Genomic DNA, 19,502 nt, shown 5'->3' on the forward strand with positions numbered 1-19,502 from the left:
GATCGACGTGCAATAGTCTACGACATGCACATTTCTGCAATGTCTGAGCTGCCAGTTACTGTTACAATATATGAATTGCCTGCATTTTGAGAATATCGGCATTGGCACATTTTGTAAATAAATGTCATGTAATGCAGAGTGGTTCATAACTAGGCTTAGAATCGTAACACTGGATTTTTAAAACATTTTAATTTGCATACTGGTTACACTTAGAACAACTCACAATGAATCAATTTTAAGCAGAGCAGGCTTGCCTATTAAACTGAGCTGTATCTTTAAATTTCTTAAAACGGGGCATTTACGATATGCTGACCAATCGGATTTATGCTGACCTCACTACTTTCTTCAAGATTACCGAAATATTATATACATTTTGATTTTTAATGAACGTGAATGAGAAAATAACAATACCCGTTTCGAACACACGTGCTGTTGATCGTTTGCATCCGTAGTAGCCTGCGTACGGCATTGTTAGTCTCGTTCTGGCATGGATCTGAAGCTTGAATAAGTTGTCTGCACTCATTGCCATCAACCCTCCCCGTCCCGGTTTGTGCTTCTACAGATTTGGCAATGTAGGATCTATCCTTCCCCTCTTTTGCCTCTACTACACTGGCTGGCTGTTATAGGATCCGATTCCTTCAGCAACACGAGGTGAGTTCGTTTTAAGATTATATGTTTGTTTTATTTTAAACGGAGTTTAACGTCATTTACCAAATGAGCGAAGGCTGGTGCAGCCCTTCCTAATCGAATTAGGGAACCGGTTATCTAGATAGACTGATTTATAATATTAACCTACCTCAGATACTTTTTGTATTGCGGATCTCTCGGACGGAACAGACTCGTCTGTCCATTTTGTCCATGTCGAAGAGGGTTTTGATTATTTATTTATTTATTTTTAAATAACGGAATAAGATAATCGGTGATAGACAAAGGATGACCATTTCCTTTGTCTGTGTCAAGACTAATTTGGTATAAATTGTCCTGTATATCGCGGACGAACATCCACGAGTAGTGAAAAACTGAAGAAAGTGTAAGGTTTCTTTTTTATTATTATTACTATTATTGTTATGATTTCAGCTTGTTTTAAAATAAAATATGTGTGTTGGTAAATCGATGCCTGTTCAAAATAAATTGTCAGAATGTCTCAAACTGATGTAGATATTGATATTAAAAATGTGTTCTTATAGGCAGATACACTACAGATGCAATGTGGATGTATGCGCAATTAATGATTTAAGTACGTCTTGTTTATCGCTTACACTATGTCTGGAACTGGGACAGCACGCGATCTGTCAGCAGCTCTACTTTTAATAATAGCCTACTTGCTACTTGCAATCTTAGTGAAAATAGCATAGGCTACGGTAGCCTACATAAAAAAAAATGTTTGACATATTTTGTCCATCACAGAACGGTAACTGTTCAGGATACAGTCATCTTTTCCCATATTCAAGAAAACAACAAAGGACCCCGTGCTTTGACATGACATCGAATTAGAAGTTGGGATCTTCAGACCATGTGACACATGTCTCCGGGGTGGCTCAGTGTGACGTGCCATGATTTAACGAAGTGGATGACGAATTGACTCTATCTGTACCGATACAGTCAGGTAGGATACTGTATTACATTGTTCTGAGTACAGAAATTGTGACTAATATAAATAATTCCGGGTTTTTTTTATTTTCTTCTTCATCTGGCCCGCTACAGTAAATATTCAGTGCAACAACATAGCAATATGAGGGGCTATTCCCTTGTGTTAACAACCATGTCAAGTTCATGTGCTGTGTTTTTTTATTAGAATTATTTTGTTAGACCTAGCATATACCATTTTATAGGCTATGTTCAGAGATACACAACGTAAAACATACATGCACCAATTAAGTGAGTTTGGGACCATGCACATATGCACACCCCCAGAAACATGCACAGGCGCACACACTTGGTGCCCTGAGGGTTTGATTAGCTCGGTCACAGGGAAAAGCTGCAGGCGGGAGCCTGCTTGGTGAGCGACATATGGGCCTTTGTGGCGACAGCCCTGTTTGCTCCACGGGGTCAGAGGAGAACTACAACAGGCAGTACTGGCACTTCAAGAAAGACGTGCCCACCCCCCACAACCCCCAACCCTCTCCTCCCCCCTTCGCTGTATTACCACCTCTCACAGTGAAGCTGCGTGTGATCACCCATGTCTGAATGGCTGGGAACCCTGGGACTGAATTACTTTAGTAGCTTGGATTCAACCGCAACCTTTCCCTCTCTATTCCAGTAGGAAAAATCTTTACTCACAGTGGTGTGGAATCTATAGAGCATCTTGCTGGACTGCTCAGTCTCATGCAGCCCAGACCCAGATGGCGTTTCTCTGGGAAATTCCCTCGAGTCACTGGATAAAACCCTTTGCAGGTATTTAATCTCCAAATGGTGGCCGTGTGTAATGCTGCAGTGAGAACACATCCCCCGGAGTTGTTCGCCGAGACGAAAAGAACGGCGCCGTCATTACGCTGATTGCTTCGGCAGACGAACTGGCAGTAGCGGAGAAGATTTAATTACGTTTAGGGGAAATGCGGCAGCGGGGTAGCTGAGCGGTTTTGACAGCCGTTGATGGAGAGCCGGCCCGCGCTGAACTCAACTGTCCGGTTTTCCCCGGAGGGCCTTTGGTGGGAGGAGGAATTTCTGGATCATCGGAGAACAAGAATGGATTCGTGAATGGCGTTAAATGGATGGATGTGATTACGGGGGCAAAACGAGTGGCGTGTGAGCGTTGAGAGTTCAGCGAAAGTTTGTGGAGTTGCGGTGGATGGGCTTGGACCCCAAAGGTTAAGGATTTACAGGTGGAGCATTGGTGCTGTCACCTCGGTCAGTGCTGTCAATTCCCAGCTGTCTGGATGTATAATATATTTGCAGTAAGATTATGCGCTGTCAAAATCACCATTTATAAAAGCTGTGTTATGTAACAACAACAAAATAAAACAAATACCATTAGCTTATGTTATTAGGCAGACATTTAGCATGAGTTATTTTGTCCTGAAAGCACAAAGTTGCTATACTGGCCACTACAGGAAGATTTGGTATGGTCATTTTGAGTAAGTATTGTACAACATACTTGGCTTTTTACATTTTTAAACACAAGGGGGAAAGTGGAGGCACGTTTGCGACTATGTCAGTTGCATACGTGGTAAATGGGTGAAAAGGGAAGTTTCTTTTCTTTTTAAAAAAAAATCATAATGATGTCCTGTTGGCTGATTTATATAATTAGTGATTCTCCTTGTCCAGTCCTCCACATTGTTGTCAGGCATCAAACCATCATTGCTCCTTTCTTAATAATGATGGTGTGATGAATAGATTGGACTGGATCAGTTACTCCTGCCAACGAGAACTGTTCTGCAACTGCGTGAAATTAATGTGCCCATTAATGTGCAGCGATGGGCCTTAGGAACAGAAACGTTGCTACCCCTGGCCAAGTGTGGGTGGTGCCAGGAGGCCATTCTGCTGAGCCCATAGGTTGGCATCGCTGGCTCCCGAAATGGAGTGCGAGGTGACGGACGGTTTAAAGGATTAACTCATCGTGACTGTGGTTTTAATCTAGGTCTGATGACATGCACCACAGGAGTCTGCATAGGCAGGTTTTTTTCATTCAGAACGATTTTGATCGGAGAGAAACAGGATTGTGCCGATGTGCTACAGAGGTATTCCGTTAACATCTGAAGCCGGGTGTTGCCGTGTTGTTTATTCATAGCTTATGCTTGTCGCTTGTGATGGGATGCTACAAAAATGATGCTGATATTAATAACCAATCATTAGGTTCATTAGCCCAGAATGTCTACATTTTAAGTCCTGTTATTCTTTTCATTTCTGATTCGGAACCTTATGGATGTACTGCTGTAATAAATCATTGCTGCCCTGGTAGAACATATTTTTTTATGAGGGCACGCACAGCAGTCAGCCACAAAGACCATTCCATGCAGATTGTTTCAGAATATAAGAGGATAAATACCAAAAAACAGTTTTCAGTTAATCCTCATTAAGTAATTGTGCATTCTGTTAATGAAGCCTTCTCTCACAGTTGACTCCACATTTTGGCTTCAAGGCTTCATAGTATACACTTTCCATTGAACACTACATGTTGAAGCAAAATTTAATGGTGAAATTACTTAATGAAATTACTTCATTTGGTTGGACATTTTTAGAAACAATCTTATTTAGTTTGTTGGTTAATGTGGCCACTGTTTCATTTCTAATCTATTACTGCTACGATATTTCTGCTACAATTGCATCTAACTATTCAGTACTTCTTGCATTTTTTTTCCATCCAGTAGAATCACTGCTCTGTATGCTGTCATGCAGTTATGACTGACTAAAGGTTTTGCTATTGAGTTCACGGTCCAGTCTTTTCTGCACTCTTAAGAGACGTGAGCCAAATCTGAGCAGGGAGAAATCCTACTGACGGTGTACTGCAGGGCAGCGATCAGACAGTACACGGATTTGCCTCGTTTTGACTGACAAATCCCCCACAGCTTCGGCAAAGCCGCCCGTCTAACATCCTCCTCTCTGTGCCGATTACCGCCCCTGACCGTCTCCTGACTGACCAGTGCTGGGGCCGAACAGAGGAGCATGTTGGGTAATACCCAATGTCTACGTTCAGTCGTCAGTTCTGATCTGACGCTATGCCGTTGTACCGGTTCCACCCCCGGCCACTTCCTGCTTGGCATGGCCATCTTTTTGCCTGGTGCTTTGAATGTGACCACTAGTGACTTGTTGAATTTATTTTGCCATAGAAGGAAAGCATTAGTCATAGAAAATGCCACAAGGTAAAAAATCACATCAACAAATACTGTGTTTTATGTACCTAATTATCAGTGAGCAGTGCGCCTGATGGATGGGGGTTACTTTGGAGTGTAGTGTCCTGCCATGTCCAGAACTGTGCCTGTCAGGTTCCTAAGTTTCAGTGCACATTCTTTTTGCTGATAGGAAAGCTATGTGTAGAAACAGGACATGGCAGTATTGATTAGATCTGTGGGACAAAGGACTCCAGACATGGATGCAGTGGACACAAGATTTTTTTTTTTTTTTTTTTTTTTTTTTTGCTTCTGGGCATAGTGTAGGCTATATTACACCAGAAATCTGACAGGTCTGTTGATTATGAGTTTCCAACGTATGGGAAGAGCTTGCGCGTAGCAGAACATGTGATGTGGTGGCTACAGATGTGAGGGCCTTTGGTTTGAACCTCTTGTGGGACATCCTTAATAGTGCTGTTGTGCCCTTTAGCACAGTGCCTAACCCCAGTTACATTTACGGTCGAGTAGCAAATCTTGTCTGTTCTGTCAGTCAAATTCAGCTCTAAAAGTGCTAGCGAATGTAGAATGAATGAAAGGGACATTTGTAAGTCATTCTGAATAAGGTTTTAAGCAGTGTCAAGTATTTCAAATAGGGTTTAAAAATGCATAATTATGTAACGCTGACCCCTATGATCCAGATAATCATGTGTACTTTGAAAATGACTCACTGCACTTTCTTAGAATTTTTAATTAACACAAGGGCCTGCTTCCTCTCCTGCAATTTTGAAAAAGAACACCGTAATGCTTCATGAAAAAATAGAAGAATATGCAGCATCTATTATGCAATACTTAAAAGGGAAAATGTATTAATCACTGCCACTGTCACACACTTTATTATGTTTTATTCATCCCGTTTACTTTGGATTTTACATTTGAAAATATAATGTATGACTTTTTTTGGCTTAAGGGTGGCTTCACTGTTAGCTGCTGTTTACCTGAGGAGGTAAAATGCTTTCCATATCAGCACAGCCTTTGAGGCCCTTCTGGTTTCTTCCTATGCCCTTCTACTGGCTACTGTGCTAAACATTTTTATTCATCTGTTCATTTCTACCTTGTTCACTCTTCCTGCTTGTACCCGCACATTCTCTAATTCACTTACGAGGCAGCTGTGTGGATATGGCAAGGTTGCGGAGGCACAGAGCTTTGTCTCTTCTTTTGAATTCACAACGAGGCGTAAATTAATCAGCTTCTGGTTTGCCACCCCCCCCCCCCCCCAATGTCCTTCTTTCCTTCCTCCATCTGCTTTCTTCTTTCTTTACTCCTTTCTCCCTTCCCTGAATAAGGCCTTTCTCTTTCTCTGTCCTTTCTCTCTCTCTCTCTCTCTCTCTCTGGGTGCACACTGTTCTTCCTCCGACTTCCCCACCCCCCCTTTGTTGGCCCGGGATATTGGGAAACTGTGGGAGGTGTAGCTGCATCAGCTGCATGCATTATTGATGCACCCTGCCTTCTGCGGGTCAGCCCCGCCTGCTCGGCTGCTGGCTTTGCAGGGACCTATGGGAGCACGGATTGGGCCTGATAAATGAGGCTCACTTCACCCCAACATCTGCCGGGATTGGTCACATTTGGCCCTCTGGAGTTCTGTCCCTCAGGGCCCTCTCGCCTCTAGCCTCTAGCCTCTAGCCTCCCTCTTAGATCTCTATATTTTGTTTTCATATTTGTGTATGTGTGTGTGTGTGTGTGTGTGGGTGTGTGTGTATATATATATATATATATATATATATATATATATGCATCTTCTAGAAAAAGGCTGTGACAATTACATTGAACCTAAAGGATGTTATTTTGCTTACTTACACAAAGTGACTGGCTTTGCAAGTGGTGCTTGGGTGCCGATTTATAGAGCCTGCCAGCAGGCAAGATCCCAGTTTAGAATCATTAGGCCTGCTAAAAGCAATGTATCTATGTGTGTGTGTGTGTGTGTGTGTGTATGTATATATGTATGTACGTATAGTATGTATATATATGTATGTATATATGTATATATATATATATAAAAGACGAAGCTATGCTTAAGCAGTTTTTTTGGAATATGTTGTCAATAGAGATTGGCATTCAGTAATTAATTTCGCAGGCTTTCCATATATGCCTGATACGGCTTGCAGTAGGACAGCAAGGACAGAGAAATCTGAAATCATTGAAACAGCATTTATGGCTGCTTCAGTGGAGCAAATAATTTCATTCAGCAATAGAATTATTCTAACAGCATTGTAATTTATAATCATCTGCTGGTGCTGGTAGCACTCGAGACATGGAGCAAAATATTTGAAAATATCAGTAACATTTTAAGGAAGTACTTTAAAATTCTTTAAAATACAAGTGTTTGTTTTGTGAGGTATATGGAATGTACATGTGGCCATGTATTTGTATATACTGTATGCATTGCATTTAAAAATACAGATATTTAAGTAATGTATTTGGGTTTGCTGATAACTGGGTGTGACTAGCCACTTGCTGGTTTGTTAAATGTTTGAAAACCTCTTTTAATCACTTTAAAATCTCATCTTTAAAATGTGTCCTTGGAGTTCTGTTTAGAACAACCATGGACAATTGCAGATCTGAATGGCCTGGGTCCTTTTAGATTGGCCTGTATATGCTGACCTTACAATTGGTTAAGACCTTTAAAGAGCTAGCTTCCTCTCCAGATGATCATTTTAAAATAAACTAAAAAGACATTAAGCAAAATGATAAGGAGCTGGCTGTGGTAGTGTGTGTAGAGGGCGGTCACTCTAGAACATAGATCAGTGATTTTAGCCTGGGGTTTTCTTAGAGTACTGCAGGGCTTATAGAAGGCTATAGTGACACATGTCAATATAAGACACAAACCGGTGACAGGCACGCAAGTGAAGCGCCATTAGTGAGACCTGGGGGGTGTTTCACGAAGCAGGATTACCTAGTTAGGTGGGTAATTGTGATTAGTTAAACCCGGAGAAGGTCTTTTTACTGTTAGTCAGCGCAGTTATCCAGCTAACTTCATAGTCCTGCTTCATGAAACTGGGTCTTGAGCTCAAGTGTTGTTCTTTCTGTTAATAATAAAGCATTTGCCTGTAGCCCCACAATAGTGTTGTTCATGGCTGTGGGTATAAATAGATAATTTTATGAATGTGCTTTAATAAGCCAAGTTTATTTCTTTGGCACTAACCGGAAAACCCAGAACAGTCTCGAGCACAAGAAGCCGGATCGTCCTGTGAAAAAAATCTGCTTCGGTTTCGAAGGTTCTCTTTGAGGAAGCAAACGGTGAAGACAGGGGGGGAAAAAAAGGGTCTCGCTTCTCTCCACCAGCTCGTAATGTTTTTAAGAGACGGCATCAAGTATTCATGGCGGTAGAGCCGGAGAGCCGGAGGGTATTGCTCTGCGGAGCGCGACGAGCGGTTTTGAGTGCTCTTGCACGCTCTCGCACCGCTCTCTCATCATTCGCTCCTTCCTCCAATCAAGGACCAGACCCACGGTAGGATGTGGACGCGGCAGAGGAGGAAGTCTCATTTGCTCTTCCGTGTTGAATGACAATCGTATTAAGTCGGAGCTTTTGTTGTACAGGGGTAAAGACTCTCTTGGGGAAACTTTGAGCGTTAGTCTCAGATTAATGTGAATGATATCTGAGCGATCGTCACTTGTCTTGGGTTTAGTGCTGACATACCACGTGTTAAACTCCTTCGAATGGCAGGGTATTCCCTCGTGCTGACCAAGTCACCTTTATATCCATTTATATCTATTTAGTCCAAAAGCCAGTTATTTTCATAATCATATTGTTTTATGTTGATTTCCATCTGATGTCGTCTGGACCTGGGGTTGGACACTGCTGTTGTTGACTGTGGGATTTTTCTTCTGCAGGGGCCGTCCTGATTGGTCTGAATGAGCGCGAGGGCCAACCCCCAACACTCCCTGGCCAATCCTCATGGGTGCACACAGCTGACATATGACGCAGCAAGGCGGTGCTTATGTTGGGGCGACCTGCACTGGCAGGCTGTGCTGAGGTGAGCAAATGCCGTCAACAGCATTTCTTGGTCTGTAGTACTGGGCTTCAAGCAGTCGGTGCTCACAAGGCCCCAGATAAAGGTCTAGAGTGTATTCTTCTACAACTGACTCGCAAGCCAAACAGCTCATTTCTTATATTTTCCAAAGCTTCAGAGCTGCATCCATTGCTGACTGATTGATTTAAAGTGAGCTGTGATAAAATAGCTCCGTTTACCAATTACTTTTCGGATTAGTTTTTATAGAATCTGCACCTGCGCATGCTAAACTCCTTGTCACCTTGATTTAGCACCGACCTTCACTGTTTCCAGAGAGGGCGGAGCCAGAGGAAAAGGGACAGTTCCAATGAAGAAAATAAATGCATTCTGACAAAAAAACAAATTGAAGAATGAGTAATATCCAGTTAAGGATCTGCTGCAGAATATATTTAATACAAAAATGTAACACTAAGCCACTTCAACTTATGAGCCAGTTATTAATACGCAAGATAGTGTAAAAAAAAGCAAGATAATTTAAGAGGCTCCATCTTCATGGATATCATTGTGACCATATAGCTTCTATTTGACTAGGTATCTCACATGAAGACACTGTTTTTCATTGCTTTTGGTATTTTGAAGGGAATTTAAATGAGAACCTTAACTGGATCTTCCTTTCCCATGGACTTCCATTCATTTAAAAATTACATCTTGTGAAGTCTTTTGCAGACAAATCTGCAGGAAGACAATGTGGAGGCCTGTCACTAATGGGTCCAAAGAAATCTATGTGGAAAAAAAAGGAATCAGTAGCATTCATTTTGTAGTGTGCTGTCCCTTTAACTTGCATAAAACCTGGTGATGTCTGGATCTCATGATGTGACAACATTGGTCAGTACATAGCCCTGTTCTTTTGTAGGGACTATGAGCTACACCATTTAGACCTTCACACCGTTTAAGAGTTAAAATCTACAGACAAAGGCAAGAGCCGCCTCTCCAGAAGGTTCTTTTTGGTGAAAGGAGCACATTCAGTCTGTTGCAAAAAAAAAAAAAAAAGAATCTTTATTAATCCTGTCTCTCCATTTAGGAAATTAAAAATGGATTAATTGCCACCACATTTCATCTCTCTCCTGAATTTTGGTCGACACAAAAGGAAAAAGCTTTTGACAGTAAAAGCAAATGTTTTATTTGTGACAGGTCCATGTTATTTAGTGCACATACACAGATTTTATAATAGCATATTTTCCTTTTCCCCCTCAATTTTGAATTGGCAATGGTACATCTGGATCTCCACCAGCACTTACAGAACTGTGACTGAAGTGAGTGCAATCCCCTCATGCACTCAGATATGAGCCAGTGACAATTTTTCACATAAGGCCACACTGTTCTACAAGAGAGATGTAGTGTTGCCTGGAGGAGATGAGTACTGTATCACCGACTAGTGATGTCACATCTTTGGGACTTAGCTGACTTAAAGCCATCCTGGCTCTGATAGGTAAAACTAAGTTGTGTCCCTCCTCAATACAACTGTGAATACAGCGTACATACATCGTAAACACTGTGCATACACCGCTTAATTATATCGCACAGTGCATGTTGGGTAGCGAGTGTGTGAAAATACGTTTTGTGTCTGAATCAGATGGGAGTAGAAGTCAGATCCAGCAGGATTGAAACTTGAGCTCGTTGCGGTCCTCAGTTCTTAATAACACACGCAGATAGCCGAGTCTCTCGAAGCAGCGTGCAGAGTTCATAAATTAGCAGAGATGATGGAGCAGTCTTCTTGTTGTCGTAAGAGTGCGGTCAGGCTCTCAGTCCTTCGCCGAGCCTCTTCGCTCGTTCGCGCGCCACGCCGCGATTAATAGAGCTCTCTTTTTTTTCTGGAGAGCTGAAAAACGCGCTAATGCTTTCCGGCGGCTCGATCGTCGAGCGGCGCTTCCTGAGCGCGCGCGCGCGCGCCTCGCGTGCTAAATCACATAGCCGTCGGGGCCCCCCCCCCCGAGCTCAGCAGAAACGCGTGCTCCGCTTCGGGCCCCGCCCCGCTTCGGGCCCCGCGCGCGGCTCATGCATTAATGCATAGGCGATCGGCGGCCGCGGCGTCTAAGTGTCACTCCGCCCGGTTTTTTAATGAGTCGGCAGGGGCGGCGGGTGCCAAACCGGCGAGCAGCCGGCCCTCCTGACTCAGCATTGCGGCACGGCCCGCGTCTCCGAACCCCCCCCGCCCCCCCATAACCGTGGCGAAACCGCACTAGTTCGCCGCGTCCCGCGGGATCTCGTGTGTTACCGGGCGTTCGCACCGATTCCGTCGCTCGGCGCTTTATATTCGATTTCTACAGAGAGGCCGCGCTCTGCGAGGCTGATGCAGTCTGCCGAGCGGTGTGGTACTTTCGCTGGTTCTGAATTTGCGTAGAACATGCTCTGCCCTTATTCTATGCAAATGAATGCGTCCAATGCAGCTCACTCTGCCTCCTGCAGCTTGGATCAAACTAGGCTTTGCACATTAAATATGAATCAAGTAACTGCATTGTCTGTTGCTCGCCTCGCATATTTTCAGGTGTTTTAGTGGACTCTTTAGTTGAAATAAGATCAAGTTTATCACTTTTAAAAAGCACTTTAAAGCATCTATCCAATCAGGTGCCGGCAATGTTCCATAGTATTCTATGTCACCTGTTCGTATGGATCCCGTAGAGGCATTTATCCTATGGATTTATTTACATAGGACCGCCCATAATACGGACAGTTTGGGGGTCCCGCCCGTCCCCATGCGTCCTCCCAGAAATTGGTGAGAACGCAGCTTTAGGCCCGAAACATACCCTACGTAAGTGCGCAAGCGCAAATGACAAAGCCAGGCCGATGCACTGAAAAGCATGTCCTGGTTGTACATGACGTGTGTTCTTATTCCTCTGTGGAGCTACTGTAATAAAACCGACACCTCAAGAAGGCGATTCAGGACAGTTGTGAAAGTCTGACCAGGACAAAAGCACATATTAAGACAGCTTCATCCTGTTGTTCCCTGCTATAGTGCCCCTCGCTGCAATGCTTGACATTGCAGTTCATGCTTGCCTTGTTAAGAATTTCAGGTGACCCAATGACGCGTGAAACCAACTTTACGTAGCTGGAAACGTCTTTGTTTGTGTACTTACATAGTGTATGTTTCGGGCCTTACACCACTGCCTTCGTCTAATCCGGTCACAACTCAAAGTGACGACGATGGGGCATGGCATGCATTTTATTTTAGACCAATCAGAACTGGACTTATTCGAAGCAGGACACTGAACAGGCATTTAATGTGAGGGCTTACGAGAAAATGAAATTTTACGAAAGTGTTGGATGTACCCATCTTTCACTGACAAACAGGCACCTTTCCCTGGGGTTTATTTGGAAATTCCTAACATTTCCCAGAAAACCCAGGATAAATTTCATGCTCTAATTCTGTTTTAAGTGGAATGCTGACATTTATTTATATATTTTGAGAATGGTGCTTGAAATAACTAAAACCATGAAAAATGCTCAAGCACACCGAAATCGTTGTAAACCGTATGAATCATAACCGAAAAACAAAGATAATCCCAAAATAGAAATAGCCGTCCTGTAATCTGCTCCCATTTCATGGCTCTTGAGGTGCTTTGCGCTAAGTCACAGAAAGGCACAGATTATTATTCGCCGTGCGGCGCTTCAGTTAGAATATTTTTGGATTAAACCGCTCTTGGTTTTAAATCCACTGGAGTGGATGCCCCTCCGGTGCGATGCAAAGCAAATCAGGGAGAGCTTCAGCCACAAGGGGAGAATATCTTCATAATGAGAATTTTCAAGATAAAGAGACTCTGAGGCATTTATGCCCTGAACTGCATAGCTGTAACTAGATAAGACAAAGCTCCGGTAACGTTGAGCATCCCTCAGATTAGTCGCAGTAAGTAATGGCTTTACCTCGCGAGGTTGGTTCTCATCAGCGGTGTGTCACTCGAGGCCAAAAGGGGCGGGCGGCGAGGTTGGAAAGGGCGGGGCCGTGGCACGGGTGCTCGGACTTCCTCCTCGTTCGAGGGCTGCGCCGAGGTGAGCCGCCCTGATCCGGATCAGCTGGGGGTGACGCAGTAAAGCCCTTCGAGAGGCGACCGCATGTCCAGCTTTATCCCATTTAGCCCACAGAGCTTGATTAGTGTGGCTGAGTGCATTCGCGAGCATTTTGTTTGTGTTTTGTGTGTGTCTGTGTGTGTGTGTGTGTGTGTGAGTGCGCGTGTGCGCGTGTGTTTGTGTGTGTGTCTGTGTGAGAGAGTGAGAGAATTTGTCTGTGTACATCCATGAATATATCTCTGAGAGTGCATTTCCATGTGCAGGTTTGCATGTTTGCGTGCATTTGCATGTCTCCAAAGTGCATGCAAGCAAATCGTTATATTAAAGCTAGAAGGGGTCTTCAGAAATATCTCTGTATCTTCATTCATGCCGCAAGAATAAGATTAATGAGCGCTTGCTGAAAATCCTGCTGGTCTGCGTGACTCTTAGCCTCTCCCTGTTTCATTAAAGTTGATTCCTGTCCTCAAGCGGAGACAGGAGGTGAATTGCATTGTGGGAAATTGGTTTAAAAACCTCCTCGTTTTCAGTAATCCAATACTTTCAACCAAAACAAAAATGACAATACATATTTCTTCTGTACCGTCACTCCAGGGTTTATGCAGGTATTTGATGATGTCTAATGCTGGTCCAGACAGACTGTGGGACACAGGGGAAGCACTGCCTTACAATTAATCAATTTTTATTAATAACAAAGTTCAGTCCCAGTGAAAACAAATGTGGTAGTTTGCTGCACATCTCTCTTTTCTTACTTTTAGTTTGTAGTTTCACATGGCAGTATTGGGAATTATTAATATTGAAATGCAGTTCTTTATTTTTTACAACAGTATCAGGTCAAAACACGCATTGGTAGGTGTTGAACCAAGTCAGCCTTAATTGAATAGCACAAAGCCAGGCAAGCCCAAGTTTGGGAAAGAGATCTTCTGTGGGTTGGTCAACAGGAAGACCCAAAACACACTATGAGAAAAGCCACCGACAAAACAGCAGGGATAGCGCTTAATAAATGATACAAGTCCCCCATTATGTATGACTTGTTGGAGCAGAGGATAATGTGCCTGTTAATTTTATGAGGGTTGCTTTCAAGGACTGCTGACCACCCCGTCTGAGATCTAATTAAACCTAACGACCTTTCCGTGTCCTGTCTCGTCCGGGCGGTGTTAAAAAAACACACGTGTGGCGAATGCCTGGAGAAATGAGAACTGACAGGAAGGACTTTGCTTTGTCATCCTTCCTTGCCTCTCCTGTGCCCCACCCCCAATCCCTTCTCCTCCCCCCCTCCCCGACCTCCGGTCCCTGGCTGTGCAGTTAAATGGAGGAGCAGGAGAGGAGCCGGTCCCCATCCCGAGCCAAGCGGGTGGAGCAGGTGGTGGGCCGGTGGCTTCGCCGCTCTCGGGACTCCATCAGCAGGTGAGGTCCCGCTCCGCCCGCCCGTCACAGGCACGTGGGCGTGGTTAAATCCCGAGCCTCGGTGTGGGCGTCGGCCTGTGCCGTTCAGGTCTGTGAGCACAATTAATTGCTAGCGCAATTAGAGCTCTCCTGCCTGGTTCTGCTGAAAAGAAAGCTATTTTCAGGCATAGGGGATGCTTTCCTCGCTGCACACTGTCTTGACACCCCATGTGACGTGTCTGGACCAATCATATGCGAGTGCCTACTGCATGTTAAAAAGGCAATGTGCTAACATCAGACCTGTGGCACAGGAACGTGTGATTGGAAGGTTCACACATCTCTGTATGAATAGGCATCCATGTTCCTTCAGTGTAAAATCTACAAGCTGCTTACAAAATCACATCTTGTTAACGTTACAGACTCTCTAAAGCACGTAGTTTAGTATGTAACCTTTTTTATTGTTTAAAATGACTGACAAATCAACATATTGTACCCTGACATTTTTTCAATAAGACATTTATTACATGTTTCCATGTAAAAGTATCCCTATTCATATCAGTACCAAGATGCTATCCATACAGAATCCATTTTCACAACAATGGGGATATATAAATACTTGCATAGTCACCATGATTTAACTTTAAAATAAATCATTTATTTATTTATTTATTTAAATCTAATTTTAGATTGTGATATTTGATCACATCTGGCACGTATTTCAGGCAGTTCAGGAAAACGGTGTCAGTTAATCGATGTAATGGCTATGATAGCGATCAGCTCCTCGCCCTTGGCGCGTGTTTCGTGTTGGTTGGGCTCCTTCCACCAAATGAAAGGCAGAGGGCAGTGGCAAATTTATCAGTTTTTGGGCTCCAGTCGAATCAAGGCTCCATTTTAGGGCACAGAAAACTCCTCCCGACATTATGCCCACGAAGCTGTTTGCTTTAAAAGCAACGGTACACAAAGCAAAAATTTTGCCATGTTGCCCAAAGGCATAATTTGTAGAACTGATATATTTACCGATATTTAAGGTTAATATATTAGCTGCCGCTTGTGGCCAGCAGGGGGCGCCCCCCAAGTCTCTGGGGCCCCAAGCAATCGCGTGGTTTGTATGTGGCGGAGGGCACACGTGACCGCGAAGTGACCTCCTCCGTCGTCGCCACCGACCCGCAGGGAGAGGAAGTCGGCGGACGGGAAGTCGGGCGGGGCCGGCTGCTGCGGGCAGCAGAGCGTCGCCGTGCGGGTGACGGTGCAGATCCTGCGCGACCCGCTTCTGGAGTCTCACGGGTTCAGCGTCTCCGACCGGCCCCCCCTGCAAGTGAGGGACGTGACTTCAGGTACTCACCCCCCCCCCCCCCTCCCCCATTCTCCACTGAACATTACATTACATTACAGTCACTTATCCAGAGCGACTTACACAACATTTTAAATAGCATTTTTACATTGCAACCATTTATACATGGATATGTGCATGTATGGTTGCAAGACCAGCTCCTTACCAATTATACTACACTGCCACCCTATATGAACAAGTACGCGCTCCCACCCTTGTTTTCTCAGAAGTGGTTCACCTTGTGTGAAACATACTTGTCTTTCTGCATTTTATGTGTAATTTGCTCTCTTACATACCTGTGCTGACTTGGGGATGCGCTGAGGTTCTCTTTATTAAAATGCTTTTGTGTGCCAGCGCTGGCCTGTAAGCATACTGTGCGTCACAAGCTGCTGGGTGAAAAATGACCTTTTGGGCGAGTTAAAGGAGACGCATCAGAAACCGGACCACTTCCGACTGGAAGTCACAAAACACATGATTTAGTCGTTTTGAGTGCCTGGGCCAGCAGTCAGAATCGTGAAACCCTTCTTGCTCAGAAGACAATACTATTTTCAAGCATTAAGAGATCAGAAAACCCAAGGATCACACCGATATTGATTGCTTCCCCTCCTGGTTCTCAGGCTGTTACTGTCGCACGGAGCATGGGAAACCTGCTGAATTGTAGTCATCTGTGCCCTTGGGTTACAGACCCTGATTTAAGGAGATCTGGACTGTTAGGTTAAGGATTAAGTAGGTTAAGGATCAGCCGTACCTCGAAAAAGCCTTCCGTTCGAGCGTTTTGAAAACCTAATTGATTCTGAGAACTGTAATCCGGCCGTGTCTTTTGTTTATTAAGTCAGGCAGTTAAAATCAATTAGATAGTGTCCGTGATCACCACCAGCAATGAATAACCAAAGGCACTAACGCGCTTTAGCAAAAATCAATATTTTGTACAAATGGCTCGCCATTAGCTACTGTATCTGACGAGCAACGGTCAAGGGGGGGGCTGCTGTTGAAAGCGTCGTTCGCTCGCTTAATGGTAATATGGGGAGGAGATGAACCACTGGGACGAGATGAACCATGGGGCTGTCTTAAAACAGAGGGCGGGGCTCTTGTTATTAGGGTGGTTAGAATACGAAGCAGTTGTCGCGAGAAAAGCAGGTGTTATTGAGTATGTGAAATGGAGTCGTTTAAAAAAAATTGCACCAGTAATTCCAAAGTATATTGACGTTGCGCATTAAAACCCTGTTGTGCAAATGTTTTGGTTTGAATTTCTGGACCACTGGCCACTCTCTGTGTGTGCAATTGTGTGCACGGGCATAGCTTCGTGGCTTGTGAACTGTGGGGGCTGTAAATCCATTGTGTTCCATTGAGTACACTGCTGGCAAGAGTCGGGGGGTCGTCCCCGGGGGGACAGAGCCCAAACAGAGAGGATATTCTCCCTGCGACAGGGGCGCTAATTGGGGAGAGGCTGCGGCGGCCTCTCCCATCTGCTCCCCCATAAATCCGCCATCGAGCAGGTTGTAAGGGCGCGGCGAACGAGCGCCCTTTTTGGCACCCTCTGCCTCCGGTGTGTCGAAAGGAGGGGGAGGGGGGGGGAGGAATGACCAAACGAAACAAACAAAAATGTCCTTTTGTCATCGCTTTTTTTCTCGCGGGTGCTCTTGGTCCCGCGTCGTCTCGAGAGTTCGGCTTGCGCCGTCTTAGCCCCGTCGCTCTCTCCCAGCGAATCGGCACGCGGGCGCCCTGTTGGGAGCTCTTGGCGCTCCGCTGTCTGATAATTAAGATTCTCCCTGCCGGTGAGGCGCATCGGGGAGGCCTTGGCAAGGCAGGGCCTCGTGGTGTCTGCGTCTTGGCCCGTAGACAAGCGGTTATAAATAGGCAATGCGCGCGGACGCCTGAAACGGCTCCAAGCGAGAGCCCTCTCCGCACAGCTCGACACTTTTATCTCTTATTCTATATTGTGTTTCCGGAAACTGGACGAGGACATGATTTAAGGGCCGCGGTGAATTGTCGCAATCCCGCAAAACCGCGATAAATCTCAAAAGTGTATGAGGAGGCGGTTGGCTTAATGCAGTGCATATTGCTGTTCTGTCAGTAGTCTTGCATCAGAGGCCGCGTAGCATGTCTGCGCATGGGTGAATGTGCAGGCCAATCGTTTGTGTGCTCTGTGTGTGCGTTAGGCGGCCCGGCAGATGGGATACTGGTCCCTGGCGATCAGCTGCTGAAGATTAACAATATCGCAACAGACGACCTGTCCCCTGAGCAAGCGGCAGTGATTATCAGGTGAGCCACTCCCACTTCCCGCTCCCCTTTGTTTGATCATCAGGTGAGCCACTCCCACTTACTGCACTTCTTTGTGTGATCATGAGGTGAGCCACTCCCATCTTCCCCACACCCCTCTGTGAGATCATCAGGTAAGCCACTCCCATTTTCCCATGCTCCTCTGTGTGATCATCAGGTGAGCCACACCCCTCTGTGAGCTTGTCAGGTTAGCCAGCCTTGCAAATTGTGAGGTCATTCAGTAGACTCCTCTGTTGTCCATACTCCTGCTTTGCATTGGTGTCATTTCTCAAGTCAATGGGGGACTGACGGATTCTACAATGTAATGAGTTCTTGCTGCCTGAATTCAGAATATATTCATGACTTAAAGATGAATTCTTTGGATTTTCATTTCCTGAGAAGCACTAAAATTTGTTTTGTGCTATTAGTGCAGTGTGGTACATTTAGGGGTGGATTTTTCCTGTAATTATGGCCATTCATTTAAATAATAAACAGATTTTACATAATTGAACTGTTTTGTCAGCTAGCAACCTTCTCTAAATTCGGAAGGAAGTACAATATGGTAAGACAACCAGAGAAACATTAGGATTATTTTTGGGGGTATCATTCAGTTCAGTTGACATATTTTTAATCAAGCAAAATAAACTAAAATTCTTGTCATTACACGCCCCACATCGACGGTGCTCTCACGGCACGAGCAGTTTTGTTGCTGAAGTGGCGTGGGATGGGTTACCATCGCCGCATTACAATTTATAATAAAAGTGGAGAGAACTGCAGAATGTGTCTTTCAGTGAAGGTAGATCCCTCCAGCTTTCAGTGCCTGCCTTCCTCTCTTATAATAATCACGACAGTGCCTTGTAATACTGGACCTAAAGCGACTGAAGACAGGCATGTCAGCCATAGGGTTAATTGAGTCCTCTTCGCTTCTTGAAAATAAACAAATTGACTGTCGGAAAATACCGGTCATAATTTCCTTGGTGGGCAGTTGGCTGTGGGACCTGTCCATTTTAAAAATGAGTTCCAGGAATTCAAGGAAGCTGGCTTGGCAGACCTTGCTTCATTACTGCTTCATCTCATTTGTTCATATACTATAGTCATGTCCTCGCAGGGTTGACAGGTTGACTTAGGACATTTCCAACCTGATTGGATTTTTTGTCACTCTTGCTCTAAGTTAACAAAATGTATGAGGAAACGTAGACTTTTCGAGCACTGATAAATGCTCTGTTATAGTAATGAGTTTCTGTGTGCATATGCTTTGCTGCCTTAAACAGTTCACCACGACCCAGGAATTTTTCCTGCCATATTTTCCAGCTATATCTCCCTGCATCCTCGAGACTGCATTCTGAATCCCTGCTGACTCTGTAAAAAACAGTTGATTCATTTAGTAGTTTGCTGCAGCGACGCTGCTGGGACGGTCTGCTGGGACACTGCTGTTTCATGCTTATGTGGCCTTTCTGGAACAATGAAAAAATGAAGAGAAACTTTCTCATATGCGGCTACTCGCCCGTGTTCCTGTGGAGTTATGTGCAGCCCCCCAGTCCAATAACAGTGTTCCTGCAGCTCAGGAGACTGATGGCGCCATCCTTAGTGGAAATTGTCCAATTACATCTCTCCCTTTTGTGTGTCTTTCCAGTGAGGTGCCGGACTCGGTGACCATGACCATCCTCAGACAATCTTCGGTAAGTGTCGGTGCTC

The 19,502-nt window shown here is 44.7% G+C and overlaps 1 protein-coding gene across 1 annotated transcript in view; it reads left to right on the plus strand.

The window, feature by feature from the left end:
- The first annotated feature begins 28 nt into the window (after window positions 1–28).
- The window catches only part of LOC118232449 (FERM and PDZ domain-containing protein 1-like), a 36,169-nt gene continuing 16,695 nt past the window's right edge, over window positions 29–19,502 (plus strand). The window contains exons 1-7 of the mRNA XM_035427440.1: window positions 29–651; window positions 1,408–1,606; window positions 8,655–8,797; window positions 14,138–14,239; window positions 15,389–15,552; window positions 17,708–17,810; window positions 19,441–19,486. Coding sequence (XP_035283331.1) covers window positions 14,142–14,239; window positions 15,389–15,552; window positions 17,708–17,810; window positions 19,441–19,486 — 411 coding nt within the window. The 5' untranslated portion in view covers window positions 29–651; window positions 1,408–1,606; window positions 8,655–8,797; window positions 14,138–14,141. The remainder of the gene's footprint in view (window positions 652–1,407; window positions 1,607–8,654; window positions 8,798–14,137; window positions 14,240–15,388; window positions 15,553–17,707; window positions 17,811–19,440; window positions 19,487–19,502) is intronic.

This window comes from Anguilla anguilla, chromosome 7 (assembly GCF_013347855.1).
Source record: "Anguilla anguilla isolate fAngAng1 chromosome 7, fAngAng1.pri, whole genome shotgun sequence".
In the NCBI taxonomy this organism is placed as follows: domain Eukaryota; kingdom Metazoa; phylum Chordata; class Actinopteri; order Anguilliformes; family Anguillidae; genus Anguilla; species Anguilla anguilla.